This window comes from Pogonomyrmex barbatus, unplaced genomic scaffold (genome assembly GCF_055798465.1).
Source record: "Pogonomyrmex barbatus isolate J1 unplaced genomic scaffold, ASM5579846v1 scaffold1, whole genome shotgun sequence".
In the NCBI taxonomy this organism is placed as follows: domain Eukaryota; kingdom Metazoa; phylum Arthropoda; class Insecta; order Hymenoptera; family Formicidae; genus Pogonomyrmex; species Pogonomyrmex barbatus.
In genome coordinates, this window is record NW_028297098.1 from 28646759 (window position 1) to 28666918 (window position 20160).

Sequence of the window (20160 nt, forward strand, 5' to 3'; positions counted from 1 at the left end):
TTCGTGCGATATAAAATAATCCTCTTATATTTTACCATTTGAAACATTAAACTTTACTGATTATAAATACTGTTCCTTGTAATAACTCGCGATGTAATAAGCGTTTTCAATTTGTCGAATTGACCGAGAAGGTAAAACATATATTTATAATTACGATGAGTGAAATTGTCTTTTGAATTTTGTGTCGTTCTAGAAATGTAAATTATACCCGTAATATATTACATTACCGAGGTGTAAATTATATGCGTGCGGGTGCAACCATTTCCGAGTTAACAATAATGTCCGTCTGACGGAAATGCAAATTTTCATTGTTTATGCGTGCGTTTATTGTACCTGTTTAAATTATCACTCGATCTTTATACATCTTCGACGGAGCAAAAGCCATACTTGGAGAAATTTATCTCGGAGAAATTACGTCGACAAATATGATTACCAACGAAATGATTACAAATAAAACCGTTCTCTCGGCTAGCCCGAACCAATGATTATCATCACGCTTCCATAAATCTTCTTTCCTCGATTTTTTTTTCTCTGCAATTCGACCGCGCTGATTGCAAATTGATTTATCATCCCTCAAGCGACTTTACGCAAACAGGAAGACGAGGCTCCGCGCGCGGGATTAGCGAAACTTGTATAAGTTATTCAATTCGCGAGCGCAATATTCTCTTATATTAAAAGCAGGAAATTAATTATGCACATCGTGCAGTATTGCGTTAGCAATTGTGACTAACTAGGCAGCCGGGATATGGGGAGGAAGAGGGAGGGGGGGAGGAGAAGCATGGCTGCTGCACGGAACGTATGACGTTATATATCGAACGTACGCGAAAGAAAATACGCGTCACCGGCGAACAACAATGGAAACGAAGGAGATGCATAATATAAGTGTAGGTAATTTTCTTTGCGGCTCTCGCGCGCAAGAGCGGTAACTCGGCGCGTTATTAGTCGCAGTTGAAAAATCGTCCGGCGGCACATTTCACCGGGGTTCGCGCAGGCAGGCTGCGGTTAGGGTGGTGGAATGTAATTTTCCTCGTTACACGGCAAATGAGCTACGCGAGTTCCGTATATCGTGGTGTACGCCAAGCGCACCGGGCATTACGATTATATACGTAATACATGCAATTTTCGTGATATGTTACAGCGCACATCAATCACGTGCGGAAGATCGCCGGGGTGGATCACGTCGGCATCGGGGCTGGATACGACGGGATCAATTTGTAAGTGCGACATTTGAAATAGCGTGAATGCGTAATTGTATGTGTCAAGCGTGAATGCGAATGCGATAGGCGAATGCGACAGACGAGAAGATTTTTTGAAGTTTACCTCCGTCGAACGCGGCAATTAAGATAAGGGAGGTGAAAATAAAGCGCGTAATCGATTAAAGGAGCGGCAGCGAGCGATCATTTCGGATGGTAAAAGTACTACCTGCTTTAATTTCAAACGGCGGTCGCTTCGTTTGCATTAAACGGGCACGACTTTTCTCGCCAAGAGAAAACAGAGCTCGATTCGTAAGCGCGTTCCTCCTCGGTGTACCAGTTCCACCGAATTGATTGTGAACTGGTACATGCAGGCGTAGAGAAGTTTTCGGTTAGCTTTGTATGTAGGACGGGGTGTAGATCAATACGTACCGAGCTACCAATCGTTTGCGAGATTTAGAGAACAGTCGAAGTCCCTTCCCGAAATTTATGGGAAGAGGAGAGATTACCGGTTCGATGACTATCAAAACGTTCGGTTCGACGTATCTCTCCTTTAACCCGAGCATAGGATTGAAACAGTAGGAAAATGATATACGAGAGGAAACGTTTAGTCCAAGGCGATTTTATGAATACCATTTGAAGCCCATCAAGTCTCCGGGAGGAAAAATGCATGCGATGCATTTTTAAGGAAGGCCATACGTAAAAACCATTCTCGCGAAATATCGGATGGTATTCAACCGTTTGTTAAAGAAAAATTGATATTATTTCCTTTTATTATCCTCGCCTTTGTTACACTTTTCATATAGGTTGTTTGGTGGGGAAACGCGGAGTTCTTCTTTGCTGTGCGATAACTCGATATACAGAATCTGCTAAGTGAAAATCGAATAAACGTACGAGCATCGAGCAATCCCCTTTTGTAAAAAGTGCCGACTCTTTGTGGCGCGCGCATTTGCTAAAATCGGCCCTTAGCATTAAGTGAAAAAATTGATAGTAGTGTGGATTCGTGTGTGTGTGTGTGTGTGTGTGCGCGTGTGCGCGCAGGGTGTGTGTGTGTGTGTGTGTGTGTGTGTGTGTGTGTGTGTGTGTGTGTGTGTGTGTGTGTGTGAGAAAGGGGTGGATGGAGCGAACAACTCTAACCGCAAGTAAATTGAGCGTGATAGGGGATAACTAAAAAGTTGTTGAGTTTCCGAGATCCGCATGAAAAATACACGTGGTCGCGTCTGGTGTATATGCTGCAGGATTGAAAAACAGTGTGGATGCATTGAAGCGTGATTTGCAGACCAAACGATAAAGAAGAAAAACGACATGAAAAGTACGCCGCTGATCGAACCGTCGCGATATATGGTTTTCTTGTTCTTGGTATATTTTTGTTCTACGACAATATCGAATACAAATACGGAGAATCGAAAAAGTAAACGTGTACAGCGAATACATCGACGCTGCGAATAATTAATGTCTTCATAACGTTTTCGTTTTCTATAGAAAAATAGTAAATTCAAGTTTAACAGCTAAACGGTTAAATTTAAAATGTCGATTTTATAAAGAGAATATAATATAAACTATATAGCACATATATATATATAAAAAATAATAAGGGATCTAATTTAAAAATTTTATATTTATTCTAATTTTGACGAGCGCGACTTTTATTTACTTTACATGAGGAAATAATATCAGTCAAAAGATAAAACTCAAGATAAAACTGTAAAACGAACGAACGAAGATTAGTAAACGTACAGATAATTAATAAACATACAGATAATTAATCATTGATATTGATTGGAAATCTCGTACACGTATTGTACACGAATTTTTATATTTTATTACATTACATACATTTATTTCTAGTTTTTTTCGTAGAAGTATTCAATTATCGTGGTTTCAAAATAAAAACACGAATGCTTCGATATCATCTCGTATTTTAAATCAACAAAATTTTCACATATAAATACCTCAATTTCCAATATTATCGACGAAGTTCTCGATACGAGAATATTTTTTAAAAACAATATGGAGATGGAACAATCGTGATTGTAATTAATTGTATTCAGCTAACGAGCATGTTGAGGAGTAAACTCAACTAAATTTTATTAAGTTTTACCGAATTTGTGCTTAAAGGGAAGAATAAAAAAATTTCACGTTGTATTTCCAATTTTTTAGATAGTCAATTCGTATCGCGCAGCCATTTAAAACTTATCAACTTTAAATGCGAAACAAACCACATGTTCCATATTGTTTCATTCAAATTCAATTTATTTGCGGTAAGAGCAACGAACAGATCAAAACTTTATTAAAGTGGTTTCACTGGTCCAATCATTGCAAATTGATGTAAACGACGTCATGTCAGATAATGCTCGACGCTGCTTCTTTTTCATTTTTATTTTATTTTATCGCATCCCGTAAAGATTATTCTCCATTTAAATATTTTTTGGCTTCTTTGCAAAATCTGAGATTTCTGAATGCGAACGGTTTCGAAAGGAACGACGCGAATGGCAAAGATGCACTTTGGTGGTGTTATACGAACAGGACTGGAATCTCAAAAGAGATGTCGCCCTGGAATGAAAACAATGCTCGTTCCCTCGACACTCTGTTTCCAGCTTCTCGCGTTACGAAAGAAAGGAGTTTTAATATCTGTCGTGGACATTCAGGGTTTAAAGTTACGCCACTCGTGATAGAAAAAAATCTGAAACAGCTACAAGTCCTCTAACATGTTTGCGCTTGGTTAAGAAATGCACTGTAAAACAACAGAATATAAAGGCGTCATCGGAAACTCGAGAAGGAAGAGCATGCACCGTTTCCTGTTATTCGCGCATATACAAGGTGGCTCCGAACGTTTTGGCCAGATTTTGAGATTTTATAGGAAATTTGATTCTGAATAAAAAGTTTCCTACAAAATCTCAAAATCTGATCAAAACATTCGAGGCCACCCTGTATAGGCATACACTATTTCTGTCCCTTTCAAGCTTTTCGCAATGCATCCGTACAATAAAAATAAAAATTGATGGCAATATTGATAGTATATCTAATATCTTCTTTCTCAAACATGCGAAAAGTAAACGCTCGATCAAATTTTTTAGAAAGGCGAGGAGCATTTCGTTCGCCAGAGGACTTTTATTCGTAGTGAATTTGCCACAAATAAATTCGATAACGTGCTTTCATTGCAGACAAAAACCGTTCTCTCGCAAGTATATTTAATTTTGGAGATAAAACTATGTTATTTCCGTGTCAGAGGGATCACGTACAGCGAATCGTACGGTAAAACGTTTCAGCTGACATTCGTGGTTGAAATTTCAACGTGTTAATCGCAATAGCCAATACTAGCAGAAACTAGCAGATGAAGAGCTATAAAATGTTTTTTCTTAAAATCCTTTTACCGATGTTATCGCATAGTTTGAACGAATTTCTATAATCTTTTATTATAAATATTTTCTTACACCACACACACACACACACACACACACACACACACACACACACACACACACACACACACACACACACACACACACACACACACACACACACACACCGCGATCGCAATAATATAAAAAAATTCTCCAATAGTTTTGCATTTTTTTCGAAGCCAGAATAAAACTTGTAAAAATCTTTAGAAATATCCATGAAAAAAGATACATGTCTTCTGAAAAATTTCAGTCAACTTAATTATACAAGCTAAACGAGAAATAGTCGCTAATTAATAATAAACAATTTGGGAAGGAGTCACGTTTACCATTGACAAATTTGCACGTCAGCTATTTGCCAAATTAATCAGCAATTTGTCCCACGGAAAGGAAATTACGCGATCCTCGCATTTCATGCAGAAACCGCGCTGGCAACTGCATTAGAAACAGTCATGCTGAATCCACGGCAGAAACGCCGCGTTCTTAATTGCACGTTAAATTAACTCATCGGTTGACAGCGCGTGGTTAAAATTTCAACGAGCTAATCGGGGGGAACCGTTCCGCAGGGAAACCCTCGATTCGCGGGCAGCGCCGGCTAGTGGCTCATTGCCCTCGCATAGGAAACTGGGCCGAAATACATGAGAGCCGAGAGCACGACACTATTTATTCTTCGGCGATCAATGCGTTTATTGCTACGCCCGCCCGTTGCGTTTCCACTTCGTTCAGCCGTTTCAGTTGGTGAATTTTACCACGTCCAGCGCAATAAATGACTTCGCTAAAGCAAATAACAAAATAATATGTAATACCGGTTGCTTTGTTACCTTGAAAGTCGAATCGACTAATTCGCAACAATTTCGCTAGACTAGAACCCCAAAAAAGATAGTTAGTTTTGAATTTAATTTAAATTTTCTGTCAATGACCTTAATTTTTATTCGACCAAACAAAATGATGCAACAAGAGATATTTGTCTTAAAATTAAAATCTGTTTAAGTTTATTTTATAATATTCTCGGACAAATTGAATTCAGTAATGAGTCTTGCATTATAAAAATTCTGGGCGTTCTAGTCAAAGTTATGTCTTCTATTTAATATCTAAAAAAAATACTAGCACTGCTGTAGCCAAGATGGAAGGAAGCCATCGTCTTCGTCTGAGCGAGCCGTTAAAATTTCAGTTGGTTAATCGTAGAAGGTATCCGTCTCATCGGCTATACAAACTCTGCTCTCACGTGAGAGCAAGAAGCGATGGGAATATTCGTACGAAGAGATGGACCGGAAAAAGCGTTGGAGGATGTGCTTAATTATTTCTAAGGATGGAGAAAGAGGAAGTGGGTCACGCGCGGAAATAGACGGCGGGACATATAGGAAGCACGAAAGCGAAGAGCTTAAAACTGACAGGACGTGGCGCCGCGGATAGTCCAATCGGCCAATAAGCTTTTACGCTAAATTAAAATTCATATCGGCGCCTTTAGCGACCGGTTGTAGCATCGTATATAAGAGTAGCAGCTTATGAACGGGCAAAAGTCTCAGTTATCGCGTCGCACATATCGTTAGAACAAAAACGATATAGCAAATCTAAAGTTTTAAAGGAAAGGCTGTACAGGAAACACTATGTGCGGAAACACTATTTGCACAATTTGCGAACGTGTTGACGAAAAATATAAAAAAAAAAAAAAAACAGTTTTTTCATAAACATGAAGATCTGAAAGAAAAATTCAAATTAAAAATGCAAACAAAGGAGTAAAATTAAAGAGAGCAACGAGCCACTATTTACAAATTTGTTGCAAACAATACAAATTTAATTTTACAAATTTTATTAATTTTATATAATTATTACAATATTGTTTTTTACGTATAACTTCAAACGGATTTTGTTTTTTTATGTTTAACTTCAAACGGATTTTGTTTCGACAAAATTTCAATATAACGCTGAATTAATATGACAAATTAAAAATTCAAATGGAAGCATTGGCCATTAAGGTATAATTAATTTCGAATCCGCACGAGAAACGCAAGTGAAATTGTGTAGGGGCCGCATTCTACACGTATACTTGATATCAGAAAATAAATGTTACGTCCAAAGTCTTATCGTCACTTAACATCCAAGTCACGATCGCGAAAAAGGACGAAGCGATCGTCGATGGACACTTCCTGCCTCGGGTTTTCCCAGGAGAAACCGAGATCCGCGTGTCGTTTCTTCCGCGAAACGATCCACCGGGCTTCGCGCTTTTCATCCCCGTCTATAAATCACTGTCACTAGGGCTGAGCGAAACGTATTTTCCCACGGAAACGGCATTTTTGAATTCGATTCGGTCGCACCGACGGGCAAATAGACGAGGTACGAGCAAGACGAGTAAAAAAGTAAAAAAAGCGAGACCCACCCCCACTTCCCCACCTCCCTTCCCACGCCCGAGAAAGGGGCGAATCGATGTCCGCTAACCGCGTTGTCGTTGTTCGATGGCGGACTTTTACGAGGTCCGCGACGTGGGGACACATTTTTACTACGGATTTAGCCCGCATAAATTCGCCGGAAGTGCCCGAAGGAAGGGTGCTTCGACGTGACGAAAAGTATCCGCGCGCGAGAACACGGATACATGCGTGGATACACGCTCTCTCCGCTCTGGACTCGATACCAATCCCGGTTGACAGAGAAACGGCAGACAAGATTGGAATTTCGCGAATTGGAACAACGTTCGTGACCGTGGTCAGCCGACGGCTCTCTACAGCGGCACCCCCCGGGTTCTCGGACCGTCACGTTTCGACAAGCTACACCCACGACGAGCGATTCGCGACAGGTCAATATTTTCATCAGTGTACGGTCGCCCGGGGCACGATTGTTTATTTGTAACTGTCGTTACATAACAATTTCGTTACATTACACTGTCCGTACATCTCGACGTCCGCATGTTACTCTCTACGTGCATCGAGTAATTTATAGCTGTACATAATTCTCCTTTCTTGATCATTTTGATCGTTACTCTTCATGATTTTCGTGATTGAAATTTTACATACGATCCGATGGAAAGTATCACCAGTTGTAAACAACGTTATTTTGTGAAAATATAGCGAGTTACGTTGAATATATTACGCCCCTTGGGGACACGGTTTTCATTTGTTTTTCCATGTGTAATCATAGACAAAAGAAATTATACGCCGTGCAAAGTTTTGCACCTCGAATAACTTCTAGATAAAACATTCTTTATCTGTGCTTCCTAGAGCCCTAGGGAATCTGCAAATGAGCTCTTATTGCCCACGTAAAAAAGCACGGTTTAAACTGAATTCATAAATTTTCGACAAATATATAAACCCAATAAATTTTTGGTAAATGTTTTTATTTCGTAAAAATTCTCGCCTCGAAAAAGCCTAACAATTTCCATTTTTCGATAAATATTACTGACGTCACGTCTCAGAGCCTGACAAACATTTCCAAAAACCACCAACACATCCTAGCCGAAAATCGAATATGATTATCGAAGATCATATGCGCATTGTTCTCGGATCGCGCGCGATCATCTCACGTTTACAATCAGTACAATTCATGATGATGGACATACTCGATTTGGAAATTTCCGAAATTGGAATAACGGCCCTCTGGATGCGGTCGGCCGATGCGTACAATATACAGTTGCATAACTGCCAGTTTCAGCCGGAACACGACGCGCCATGAATAAGTCTCTAACCGCTCTTGTTGGTCCGACATTGTCAGTCGAGCAGCTTTCGACAGCTCGTCCCTGCTCGCTCCATCTCCCCCACCCTCCCCCCTCCCGCCTCGCATTGTTGTCACCGGGTCTTCTACGAGCTCTCGTTATGACGCCCTTAATGAGAACGTCGAAATTCAGTTTAACCCCTTTTACCGGTACGTCCCCGCTCGTTCGCCATCAGTATCATGCGATTCAACGTATCTTCACGGAAGAGTGTGTGAGAGAGAGAGAGAGAGAGAGAGAGAGAGAGAGAGAGAGAGAGAGAGATATTGAGTAACGATTCCAGAGATAAATTAACGAAATTGTAGACGGCTACGAAAATAAAGGACAATGCTTCTCGAACGTCTGACTGTCCCATAAATCTGACATAAACGCAGACAAACCGTATTCTTTGAATCACGAACTCGAGGAAGCACGAAGCTCCTTTTTGCTAAAACTGACATTTAAATTGGTGACTTTCTGCAATTGTGATTCAAACAGGTCGTAAAATGCTCTCTCTAAAATCATAAAGATGGGAAGGCGACTCGAAACCTCGGACGACAACAACTTTCCTTTTAAAGTAAAAATACAAACAATTTTTCTCTTTGTAATTTTAAGAAATATATTTTTGCACGGTACATTATTCTCCTCGTCGGCGTTAAATCGGATCAAGAATTTAGGTTTCGCAGCGCATTTTCATGTTCGGCTCATAAGTGAGGATCGCACAAGGCAAGAAGGGCGGAGCCGCTCTCCCGGCGTGTAAGTAAGTTCGCCGCAGTCACCCAGCGTACTGGTAATTAAAGTAATGAAGGATAAACCGCCCGAAGTAACTCGTGTAATTTATCCGTGACTGCTTCCCGACTAGCTCATTATTGTACTTTGACCTCCTTCCGCGCGAATTCATATCTGCCTTCCTCGTCTGACGCGCGTAACGTGCGTACGTTGGATTTTTACAGCGACGATACAGTCGACAAATAATTGTTTAATGTGAAACGCTTAACAGAAAGCATAACACAATGGTTGGAAGCAGAAATAATTCTCATATCGCAAAACGGAGGAAACGGCGGCAGTTTCGCAAAATAATTCAAACTAAACATTAGTTTGCGGGAGAAATACGATATGAAATAATAGCAAGAAAAATTTGAGCGGACGATTTTTAATCGACAACAAACGCGAACGATTTGATTTGATGTAATTTTTGGCGATTTTTTATTTAAAAAAAAAAAAAAAAAAAAAATTCATCAGTAGGTGCCATCTCGACAAAGAGACATTATCTCTAGAAATGAAAGATACATCATTAATCTCTCACAGACGCATATTAATTAACTTTTTTAATTTGTGCTGGTTGCATGCATAATAGATGAGAGCTTTTTATAATGCAATCGCGTCAAGGTCGTTACCTATACACACTGAATAATTCAAGCGGACGAAAGTATAATTCGCCAGGCCACCACGATGCGATAAATAGAAGAATCGCACGTGCCGTAAAATTGCTTGCGATAATATGGGATAGTACGCGAAGTTCCGGTGGTGGACCCATAAAAGTTTCAAGCAGTTTTCTAATTTAAACTCCCGATGCTTTCTGCTTCATTAAAGCCCTATCTTATCGAGCGGAAATATTCATGTAAATTGTGATCTTGGTATGTGCACCGTACGTTTTCAAGCTGGCGCTTTACGGGCGACGGACGTTATTTCCATCGACTTTTATGGCGCGCACGGCGACGAAAATTTATCGTGGCGCGAGAGCGCAATGTTTTAAAACAATATTTTCGCATATAAAGGGGGACGAAATCATTTTTATCCCCCTTCTATCCGTTCGCGTCTCTATCGCGAATGCGATTCTAAGTCACCGTGCTGACAAGTTGCCAGCTGCCGTTTCACCATCGTGATAAAATTTCATTTCTTATAACTTTAGTAACAATATATTGATGTAGGCCGATATGTTAATAAACAATAACTGAGAGAAATCATGCCTATTTTTCGGCAAGCGGGATCTTAGGTGCTAAATTTCTATATGAAAGAAATATAAATAATTGTCACTATTAGTAGAATTACAACGTAGCGGTTTCTACAACAATTTGACAACAATCAAATGCTTTGATAAAATGCCTCTTATTATTATTCCCCACAGAAAGTAAAAAATGTGTTCGATTAAAAAAGGATAATGTCATTTTTAATTTTATAAGACATATCAGAAGTTTTATTAAAATTCACTGGACGCATAAAAGTTTTGAAAAATATTTTCTTTCCGATTTAATGTCGGCAGTGTGAATCTTAATAAGATTTTGTAATTACATGTTTCCCGAAATCTTCTAATGCCTTTAACGTCCTACGCTTTCCAAACTTTGACACTTGCAAAGAAGACGCAGCCCCATTTCTATGGCGCTTCTAATCGATCACATCGCGGTCTCATCTGCGAGTTTCAATAAAGTCTCATCATAAATTCTCTGCCTCAGGACACCGACGGGTCTGGAAGACGTCAGCAAGTACCCGGAGCTCTTCGCAGAATTGCTAGCGCGTGGATGGTCGGAGAAAGACATCCAGAAGCTGGCTGGTCTGAATCTTATACGGGTGTTCAAGGCGGTGGAACAGGTAAATTATTCTCTAGTCGAGAGGAGAAAAGGATAAGAGGATCATCTCTTTCTACGTTCAACATCTCGCTTGATGAAAAGAGTAGATGCGTATCGAAGGTAGAAAAGTCGCATCAATGAGGAGAGAAGGGAAAAAGGGAAAAGAGGTAGAGGAGAGAGAAAGATAGAGAGAGAGAGAGAGAGAGAGAGAGAGAGAGTCGTTTCTGCCGTGAAATAACCGATGGCCTGGTTCGGGTTAGCCGAGTCGACCAATATCGGATTTAATAAAGCATACAAATCATGCATCCGACCCGCGCGCTGCATCGTCGAACGAGAGAGAAGCCGCTCGGGTGAACCGTGATTTTTGTTCCCTTGGAGTGCTGCCAGTCGTAGAACCAGCTGGCACCATCCACTAACCCATTCGATGGGCTGCTCCCTCTTTCTCTCCTTCTCTCTCGTTCTCACACTTATGACGGCATGACAGTCACGGCTACGGTATGACGTATGTATTAAACGACTCTGAAGTATCGCTCAGCATCACTCAACACTGACGTTTCATAATATAAGTACACTTCGCGAAAGATAAGCTCGGATATTCCGAGGGAGAATCGTTGCACCTGGAACCCTCTTTCGCTCGTCAACACTTTAATTAAAGCTCCACGCTCGCGAAACACGCTTGTTTACGTGTGAAGTTACGACGGGAGTCGCAATTGTTTTCCGTTTAACAAAAAGAAGAAGTAATTAGTAATAATTTTCGCCGTCTAGTTTTCCATTGATATAAAATAATAATAAGGGGGAGTATCGGTGCAGAGTTGCCGAGGATTATAACTATCGGTGGATTTGAGGGATTAAAAACGAAATTAAATTTTTCATTGTTATCTGATAACAATACGCGCACTGATATTTATATCAATAGAAATGTTAAAAATTCACCTCTCATTATTCGCCAGTAATTTAATTGCAATTGAATTAAATTCTCTCTAATTTAATTCGACTCGTGCACTTTGGCCACTCGATTAATGTCTCGTATATTTCAATGCTAAACGCCCAGTTTCGCGGAGTGCAGTCGAATGCAGATCCTACGAGAATTCCGACGCGCCTGAAAATGTTTCAGTCTGGATATTACCCGGTGGTACACGCCCCGACAGGAATGATGTGAGAAATTATGTGCGCCGGATGTTCCGGATGTTTGAGGACGCTCAGGATGGCCGTTGTTGAAATTACTGTGATAATTTAATTGCGGTGCGGCATGGTCAACGGAACCGCGGTTATTCGTTCGAAGCAGGAGTCATTTATTTTATTTAGGGAAGAATGTGTATTTTACACACACACACACACACACACACACGCGCGCGCGCGCGCGCGCGCACACACAGCATACACACATTCGGATTGTAATATAATAAACGCGCCACGGTGAATTATGCGTAAAAGCGTAAATTTCACGTGCGCGTGATAATTCTCAAGTGTCGGTTTCCGTAAGAACAAAGACATGGCGAACGCGATAGCCGTAGAATGAAAATTATCCTCTGGATTCTTCGGTGATTTATCGCCGTGTCGCGAAAAAGTGCGCGTCGCTCGCGGCTTTGAGAAACGCGCGCGAGAAAGCTTGAGGGACGTTAACCCGGAGAAGGAGGAGAGACGGCACAATAGAATCCTAATGGACGCGCATTACATGTAGCCGCGTCTCCCTGCGCATCGTTTCAAATTATTTCAATCTAACTTGGCGGATGCAATTTTCCAGATCCGGCCGCAGAGAATACTATTTGATTATCGGAATATGAAAATGTGACTTTCTACACCGGAGATAATTTGTAGCTCGAGTCACGTGGAATTTCCGCGCTTATGAATCCGGCTTTCTTCCGGCGGAAGGGGTAGGGGGTGGGACGACAAGTTGTCATTAATTTTCACCGTGCAAATTCGCGGAGAAGTCGTCGTATCTTCTTACCTCTGAGACGTACACCCACGCGCGCGCGCGCACGCACGCACGCACGCACGCACGCACGCACGCACGCACGCACGCACACGTGCACATTTGCATTCCGCTTTTCTCATCGCAGCGGAGAAGGTTGGGGACGTAGGGCAAATCCTTTGAGCAATTCCAACCCATCTCATCGCCGTTTTCCACCCGCTCCCGCTGTCGTTGGCGGCGATGGTCCGGGCATTACACGGCAGGCGAGAAACGTCGTAATTGCTGAAATAATGGTCGTTTTGGCCTACGGCACGGCACGGCGAACAAAACGGTGGCGATTACGTTACCTTGAAATTCAATTCCGCTATTGTTCCTCGCACGAGAGCGGGATCCGAAGGAACTTTGATACTGTTTCGTAAGACCGCGACTCCCCCGACAAACGCTCACCGCAAGGCGTCGTCCGGAAACAGTCGTGCAAATTCTTCCGCGTAATACAATCAGTGTCGTGCGCGCTCACATTATGTAAATCATCTGTGTCACTTCGAAACGTATTAATGACGGAAGAGGATACCTTTTTCACTCACTTTATCCTTTGTTCTTTAAGAGATAAATTGCAACAACTGTAATCCGTATATTCTTCTTTTAGAAAATGTTGCAAAAGAGGTTTTTACCATGTATGCTGTTTTCTCCTCCCTTCATAAATATGTACATTTGCGTAAAGTAAAAACTTCATCTTTTCTTTCGACTTGTAAAAGAGGAATGGAAACAATATAATAATAAAAATATAATAGCATAACATAACATTTCAATTACGTTGTAATATTTCAAATATTCTCTTTAAAATAATTAATCTAATTAAAAAGTTATGATTCTTTTGCAATAATCGCTTCACTCGGTGACAGAAAGAATGGAATTCAATTTCTTCTTAAGATTTTTTCCTTCTATTATCATATCACTTTCATTAGCGAAACCACTGATGAACAATCATCAACGTGCCACGCGCAATAACGCAATTAGCGTCGCGCATACCACGTATTGGCCATTATTGGCTTCCTGCATATCGATGTTCGCCATTAGAAAACTCTACTGAAAATATTCAGCCTAAATTCCATCCTCATTTCATTCGCATTTTATCTCTTTCGTAACAATTTTATGTCTCGTAAATATTGGGACATGTAAAATATGTATCGGAAAGTATGTTGCACTATCATCCATCAAAGTGTTTATTTTCAGAAATACGTGTTCGAAAAAATATATTCAGTTCGATGCAACAATTTAAAGATAGCTCTTACTCTGTGACATTTAATCTTCAGAAGAGGAATTGGGCGTTTTTATGCGACTCAATTGAAACGAAAATACGAGCTGTAACGAGGCTGACGCATCGTAAAATCCTTCAGTACTCATTAATATCTTAATTTCATATTCAACGTCATATTCTCGTTCACGAAAATATCTTTGGAGAGCACATAAATTCTACGGTTTAACCATAAATTATATATTCTATGTACGTATATATTACAATTTTAATTTCTCTTAAAAATATTAAACTCAAATATTACTCAAATATTAAACTCAAAGAATAATTTTCATTCCGCGATATTTAATTTTTAAAACAGAAATTTACAGCTTTTAGCTTTTATGCAGCTCTCTTCTCAATGAAGAAAAATATGAACGGTAACAAGACAGTCTATGCATTTATGAGGAAAAGCCTTCAACATCCATTAATTTTTAATATTTCAGTCACTAGTTTCCTCAAGCGTGCGCGCTTCGTATTTCGAAAGAAAGAAATTTCAGTTTTAAAACAGCGTATACAGTTCCGTGTATATATGGAGAGATTGGCAAAGGGACGGCTATTACACCTGCGAGACGTCCGTATTGCTGGCGTTTATACCGCAAGTACCGTAACGCTACGCGCCTGAGGCATGAAAGCGACAATAAAGGTGGATTTGATTAGACTGTCGACGTTCTCCTATATCGCCCACTCATTTCCTTTTCCGCGTTATCTCGTCGCCGGAGATGCGCGCCGCCATCGCTCTCTGTATTCGTTTAATTGGAAATTCAGCGGGGCGGCAAAATGAAGCTTTACGTACACAAGCTTTACGTCATACGGAGTTGAGCAAGAATGACGCGTTTAAACGCCCAACGTAACACAATATATTCTATTTTTTTCTAAATTATTTCTCGGTTATATGTCATGTTAAAATGCATTAGAAAAATAGAAATCATTTCATGTCGAATAACATAAAAATATATTATCTTTATGTTTTCTTTTAGGTATTGTATCTCTTATTTTTCTCGACGAGGGAATAGATTAAAAATTTCGCAAAGGTTTTATCTATAGTCTAATTATTTCGGAAGAAAATTGTACTTTTTTGACAGTAGTGTCATGTATGCTCTTCTATCCTTTTGCGCAATATTGGTTTCTCGCAGCGCAGATAACCAACGACCGAAAAATTGCAGTTGCGTTTACATGGCGTAAATATTTGTGATAGGGCGCTGTCTTCCTGTGGCGCACGTTTAATTGAAAAACTGCAGGGTGGATTTCGGGACGGGAATGGAATTTACGCCATGCTATCCTAATATGTATTCCATCGGGACCGAGACCGAACGGAGAACGTCGTTTTCTTACTTTAGGAAAGCGAAATAAATTTTACAAAGCATGGAAAAAACGTGGACGGCATTTCCAAGTCAATAAAAGCTTTTTACATCCCCGACGCTGTCGATAAATTATTTCCATGCGAATCAAGACGACTCTCTCTCTCTCTCTCTCTCTCTCTCTCTCTCTCTCTCTCTCTCTCTCTCTTCCTCTCGGCGCTATAAAAAAAAATGTTACTTCTCGAAACGCCGCGGAAAAAGCGCAGAGAGGATCTCAAATCTAATGACATTTTTTTATGTTCCTCCTTCATATGAAACATTCATTTCTTTCATTCGTTTCTCTCCGGATATTGCAAATGCTGCGCAGATGCATCTCGAATCTTTGTATCTGTTAATGAATGAAGATACATCACAAACTTATTAACTTCCGTCAAATTACAACGGTACTCTTTGTAATTAGCCAAGAACATAGTAAAAGCACAGCAGATATCACGGCAAATAAAAGAAAAAGTCGTAAAAGACATAAAATAAAATATCTTTTTCTACCCTCTTATCATCGGTCCCGGTTGGCATACATAAATCGTTGCCGACATAGCAGAATACAAATGCGTTAATCTTTGCAATAGCGATTTCCGATCCACGCAAGCAACATATATACATAGCAACGATTTTTCGTCATCACGCGGAAAAAGGCCGCGTGTCGCGGGCATCGCTGACGCGTTCGTCAGCCGTCGAAAGCTTCGTTTTCGGGGTAAAGCTCGTCATGGGAGGTTAATGGGCTTCACCGAAAATTGATGGGCACCGTGCATGCCCGTGTGAAATACGTGCACCGCGCGCCGAACTTTTTTCCCCTTCACGTGCTCGTCTTTGCCTTTCACGAACGCCCGTTCCGGCGCGCGAGCTCAATCTTTTTATTTCACCGCCTCCTAGAACGGCAATCGCCAGGCATCGCGATTTTTCCTGAGAACATTCGCGACGTGCCCGGTCTTCCATCTTCGCCCGGGCCGTCCTCCCCCCCTCCCACCCCCTCGCGAGTTTCAGAAGCCCGATGCAGCGTCAAAATTCATCGGGGGGTTTTTTTTTTCACGACCCGCCGGAATGCACCGAAGAAAAATGGGAAAAGCTTTCAAGCGCGTCGACGAGCGGCGCTTTGTAAACGTATCGATCTGCTCGCTCTCTGATACGAGCAATTTAATCTTACATAAGTCTAACCGTTTCGCTAGGCCTCTATACAGTTTTGAATCCGGGAGTATCGCCGTCATCGTCGATCGCTCGACCACTTGCGATTCACGTGGACAGGTATAGGTACGCGGATTACAATGAGTGATCGACGACTATAAACTATGATTGGTAGTATTGTTCCGAGCGGGCGTCTGGCGCTCCGAGGCAGATTGACGACTACGGTAACGCATATCAAAGGGCTAAACGTATAAATCAGCGTGAGCTACGCTTTAGCAGTCAATAAATCACAATAAATCACTACATTTACTACATCGTGGCGTTCTCTATGTGTGTGTGCAGATTCGCGACAGCCTGGCCGCAGAGGGTATGGAGCCGCTGGAGGAGGAGATCCCGCAGGAAGACATAATCGGCCGCGATTACTGCCGTTACAACATAAAGCGCCTGATGGCGCCTTAAGCTGCCGGGAATACTCTCGGCGAGCGCCGCTCGCAACGTAACTCGCGAAACGATTTAGCGTGATCGAAGCGGAAACAGAGAGATAGGTACAGAGAGGAAGAGAAAGAAAAAGAGAAAAGGGAGAGAGAGAGAGAGAGAGAGAGAGAGAGAAAGAGAAATGAGAGAGGAAGGCAAAAGTTCACTGCCCCGGAGGGAGTAAAACTCACCCTTTACAACTTTATCCCCAAGTTCGCGACTCTTCGCGTCTCCCAGAACGATTCGTTGTCCGCTACACATACAGATATGCACATGTTCTCTCCCTCCTCCCCCCTTTCCTCCCTCCGCCCTTTCTTTCTCTCTCTCTCTCTCTTTCTGTCTGCTTTGCTTCTCTCGAACCTTCTCGACGTTATCCACGATTCCCATCTTTGTACGTAAGTAGGTAGATAAACTCGATTTTCGCCGAAGATCCCGGAGCCATCCGTGAAGAAGCGAATGTTCGCGAAAGATATCGAGAATGGCCAGTGGAACGTCAGTACCGCCGACTGTGGCCGCGAATAAAAATTGCAGTTAGATCGACCAGATGTGCCGCTAAATTATTCCCAGAGATAATGTATGTATAAGATCTAACTTGCAAGTTGTTTTACTTCCGTCTTTCTGCCTCTATCGTTCGATCTTGCTCTTGCGTGTAAATTTTTCTGCATTATAATTATCGCGTATCTGTGTTGTCGCATAATATGGTAATAATCTACGTTATTTTATATATATATATATATATAATACATGAGCTTCTCTTATTACACGTTATTATGATCGGAGCGCTACTTGTTACAATAATTCTTGTTAATAAATATTTCAACAGCGTCGGCGAAATATCCCTCAAAGAGAAATAGCAACAAAATTAATTAATCGCCAAACCGCTTCCGCATAGATTAGAGGACTGATTTTCAAGAAACTCAATTTTAATTCGATCGCCTCGAAATTTGAAAGGTGCCATATTTATTAATCGTATCCAAGCCTAATCGATAATGAGCAATAATATGATGCATCGTGTATTAATGAAGCGATGGCTCATTAATTTGAAACTACCGCGAGTAGTGCTATTGTAGCGCTATTGATTACTCGAACGAGTTATTGGCGGGCCATTGTACAATTTAATTACTTACCCTAGAAGCAAAATCAATGTATGATAAATACGTGCAGAATTACGTCAAGTGCGCTCTGGTAACACCAGCGTACAAGACCTAAGTGGTATGTCAAATTAGAATTTCTGCATTGTACCTCATTTGTTTCCATCGTTTAACTCGTTGTCCGTTTAATTCGAGAAAAAAAAAAACAACGCTCCGCGCGGTTGGAATTAAATTCGATCGAACGAAGGAGTACGATCTTTTGCGAGATAATCGAAAACCACTGTGGCATCCAATTACAGTGTTGCGGTACTGATACGTACACTCGATACGTCATGCGATATGAGCTGAATGAGAAAAGCGTGCTTCGCGTGCCTTCGTTGACTAAAAGAGCCAATTGGCTGTTAGTCGAGCTGTTAATGCGGTTGGAAAACAGCTAAAAAGCAAAGGTCGAAAATGTCGAAATTAGCACGACAAGGCACGAGACGGAAACACGCACCTTATCACTGCGATACGAAGACCAACGCGTTTGTATAAATGTTTAACAATTTAGCCATGGGCATAATCGATGTTAAAATTTGTACTCAGCGATTTCCTCGTCGAAGCCGGAACCAAAAAACTGTCCTAGTCAATAATTATATACGCTATGTATACATCACGACCGATTACTTACGATGAAATACTGATGATTATTTGAGTACGAGTGAACGATCGAGGTGAAGATGTAAAATCGCGAACGAGAGAAAGAGACGCGTGTTTTGCGTGCACGCGTGTGTGCATTGTCTGTGCGTATGTGAATGGTAACTTGTACATATGGTACCTGAAGTCGAAAAACATATTATTCCTCCAGCACGTCAAGCCGGCCATGTTGGATCGGAGAACCAGGTCATCGAATGTCCTCGATCCTTTTTAATCTAGACACAAAGCGCACACGATGGATAGCTAAAAATTTACATGTCTCGATTGTAACTCTCTCGCGGTATTTTCTTTTTTTCTTTTTTAAACCCGACCCTTTTAGCCTCGCCGACCACGATTCCAGATGGTGGGCTTGACCGGTCGTGATCATCGGGGAGCTACGAATGGGGCTAATCGCGAAGCAACCCTCTAGAGAAACGCCGACCAAGTCGACGGACACGTTGCTCGATAAAAATGTAAGCCTTTCCTACGATTTTGCACGATCGAAACGTTGACGTTGATACGTACATATATATGTACGGCGCATATCGCGAATTGAACGAGGAATTTTTTTAATTCTATACCGTGATTATACCGCACTGTCGCAATACGAATTTTGGCGAGTCGCAAGGTATTTTTATCTCCGCGCGGCTCTACTCTCGCATAAACTGTTTTGCACCAAAATTTTATCATAGCGAAGAGCTCGGTGATTACATCGGGGCCTCGAATGAACGCATCGATTTCCCTTGTGCCGCGACGATATAGTCGTTAATTCTCTATTGCGTGGCAAAATTCTATTTCAACGCGAATCGTTTAAAAAAATAGAGGAAAAAAAGAATGTTGGAAACACGCACGTATGCAGGTTACGTTTTCATCCGGAATAAAGAAATTTAATTATGTTCTTATCAGGCAATATTATCAGGCTTTACGAAAGATATGTACCATGAAAATATGTGAAATATTGAACTTTATTTATTTCTATCGTAAAGGTAATGCGATACAATCGAGAGTTAATCGGATCGATCCCTCGCGCGGAATCCCGTTTCGGCCGAATTAATGATCATTCTCGTGCAAGCGGAATGGGATCGACGAAACGCGAGTTTCGTAATTAATATCTTATAAGGTTTCGAAAGTTACTGGTATCTAAAATAAATCTACGGCAAATCGGACGCCGTCGTTGCAAAAGCGACCGAGTCATTTATTTCGGTCCTTCCCTCCCATCTCGGTAAGTAGTCCATTAACATTTTACAAATTGGATTACTGATAATGTGTGACGAGTTATATGTTAAGAGAATGATAAATTCCAATTAAAAGTAAAAGAATATCAAAATAAATCAGATTAAAACATTAATGAAATCAATTAATTAAACATGAAATATGACGCGTATATGTGTGTG

General features: G+C 41.0%; 1 protein-coding gene across 2 annotated transcripts in view; it reads left to right on the forward strand.

Annotated features, from left to right (window-relative positions):
* The window catches only part of LOC105433318 (dipeptidase 1), an 80887-nt gene extending 60935 nt beyond the window's left edge, over positions 1 to 19952 (forward strand). The window contains exons 9-11 of one of the 2 annotated variants that reach the window (XM_089084939.1): positions 1139 to 1214; positions 10727 to 10862; positions 16869 to 19952. In XM_089084939.1, coding sequence (XP_088941065.1) covers positions 1139 to 1214; positions 10727 to 10862; positions 16869 to 16985 — 329 coding nt within the window. In that variant the 3' untranslated portion in view covers positions 16986 to 19952. The remainder of the gene's footprint in view (positions 1 to 1138; positions 1215 to 10726; positions 10863 to 16868) is intronic. The other variant, XM_089084949.1, reaches the window with a different exon arrangement.
* The last annotated feature ends 208 nt before the right edge of the window (positions 19953 to 20160 follow it).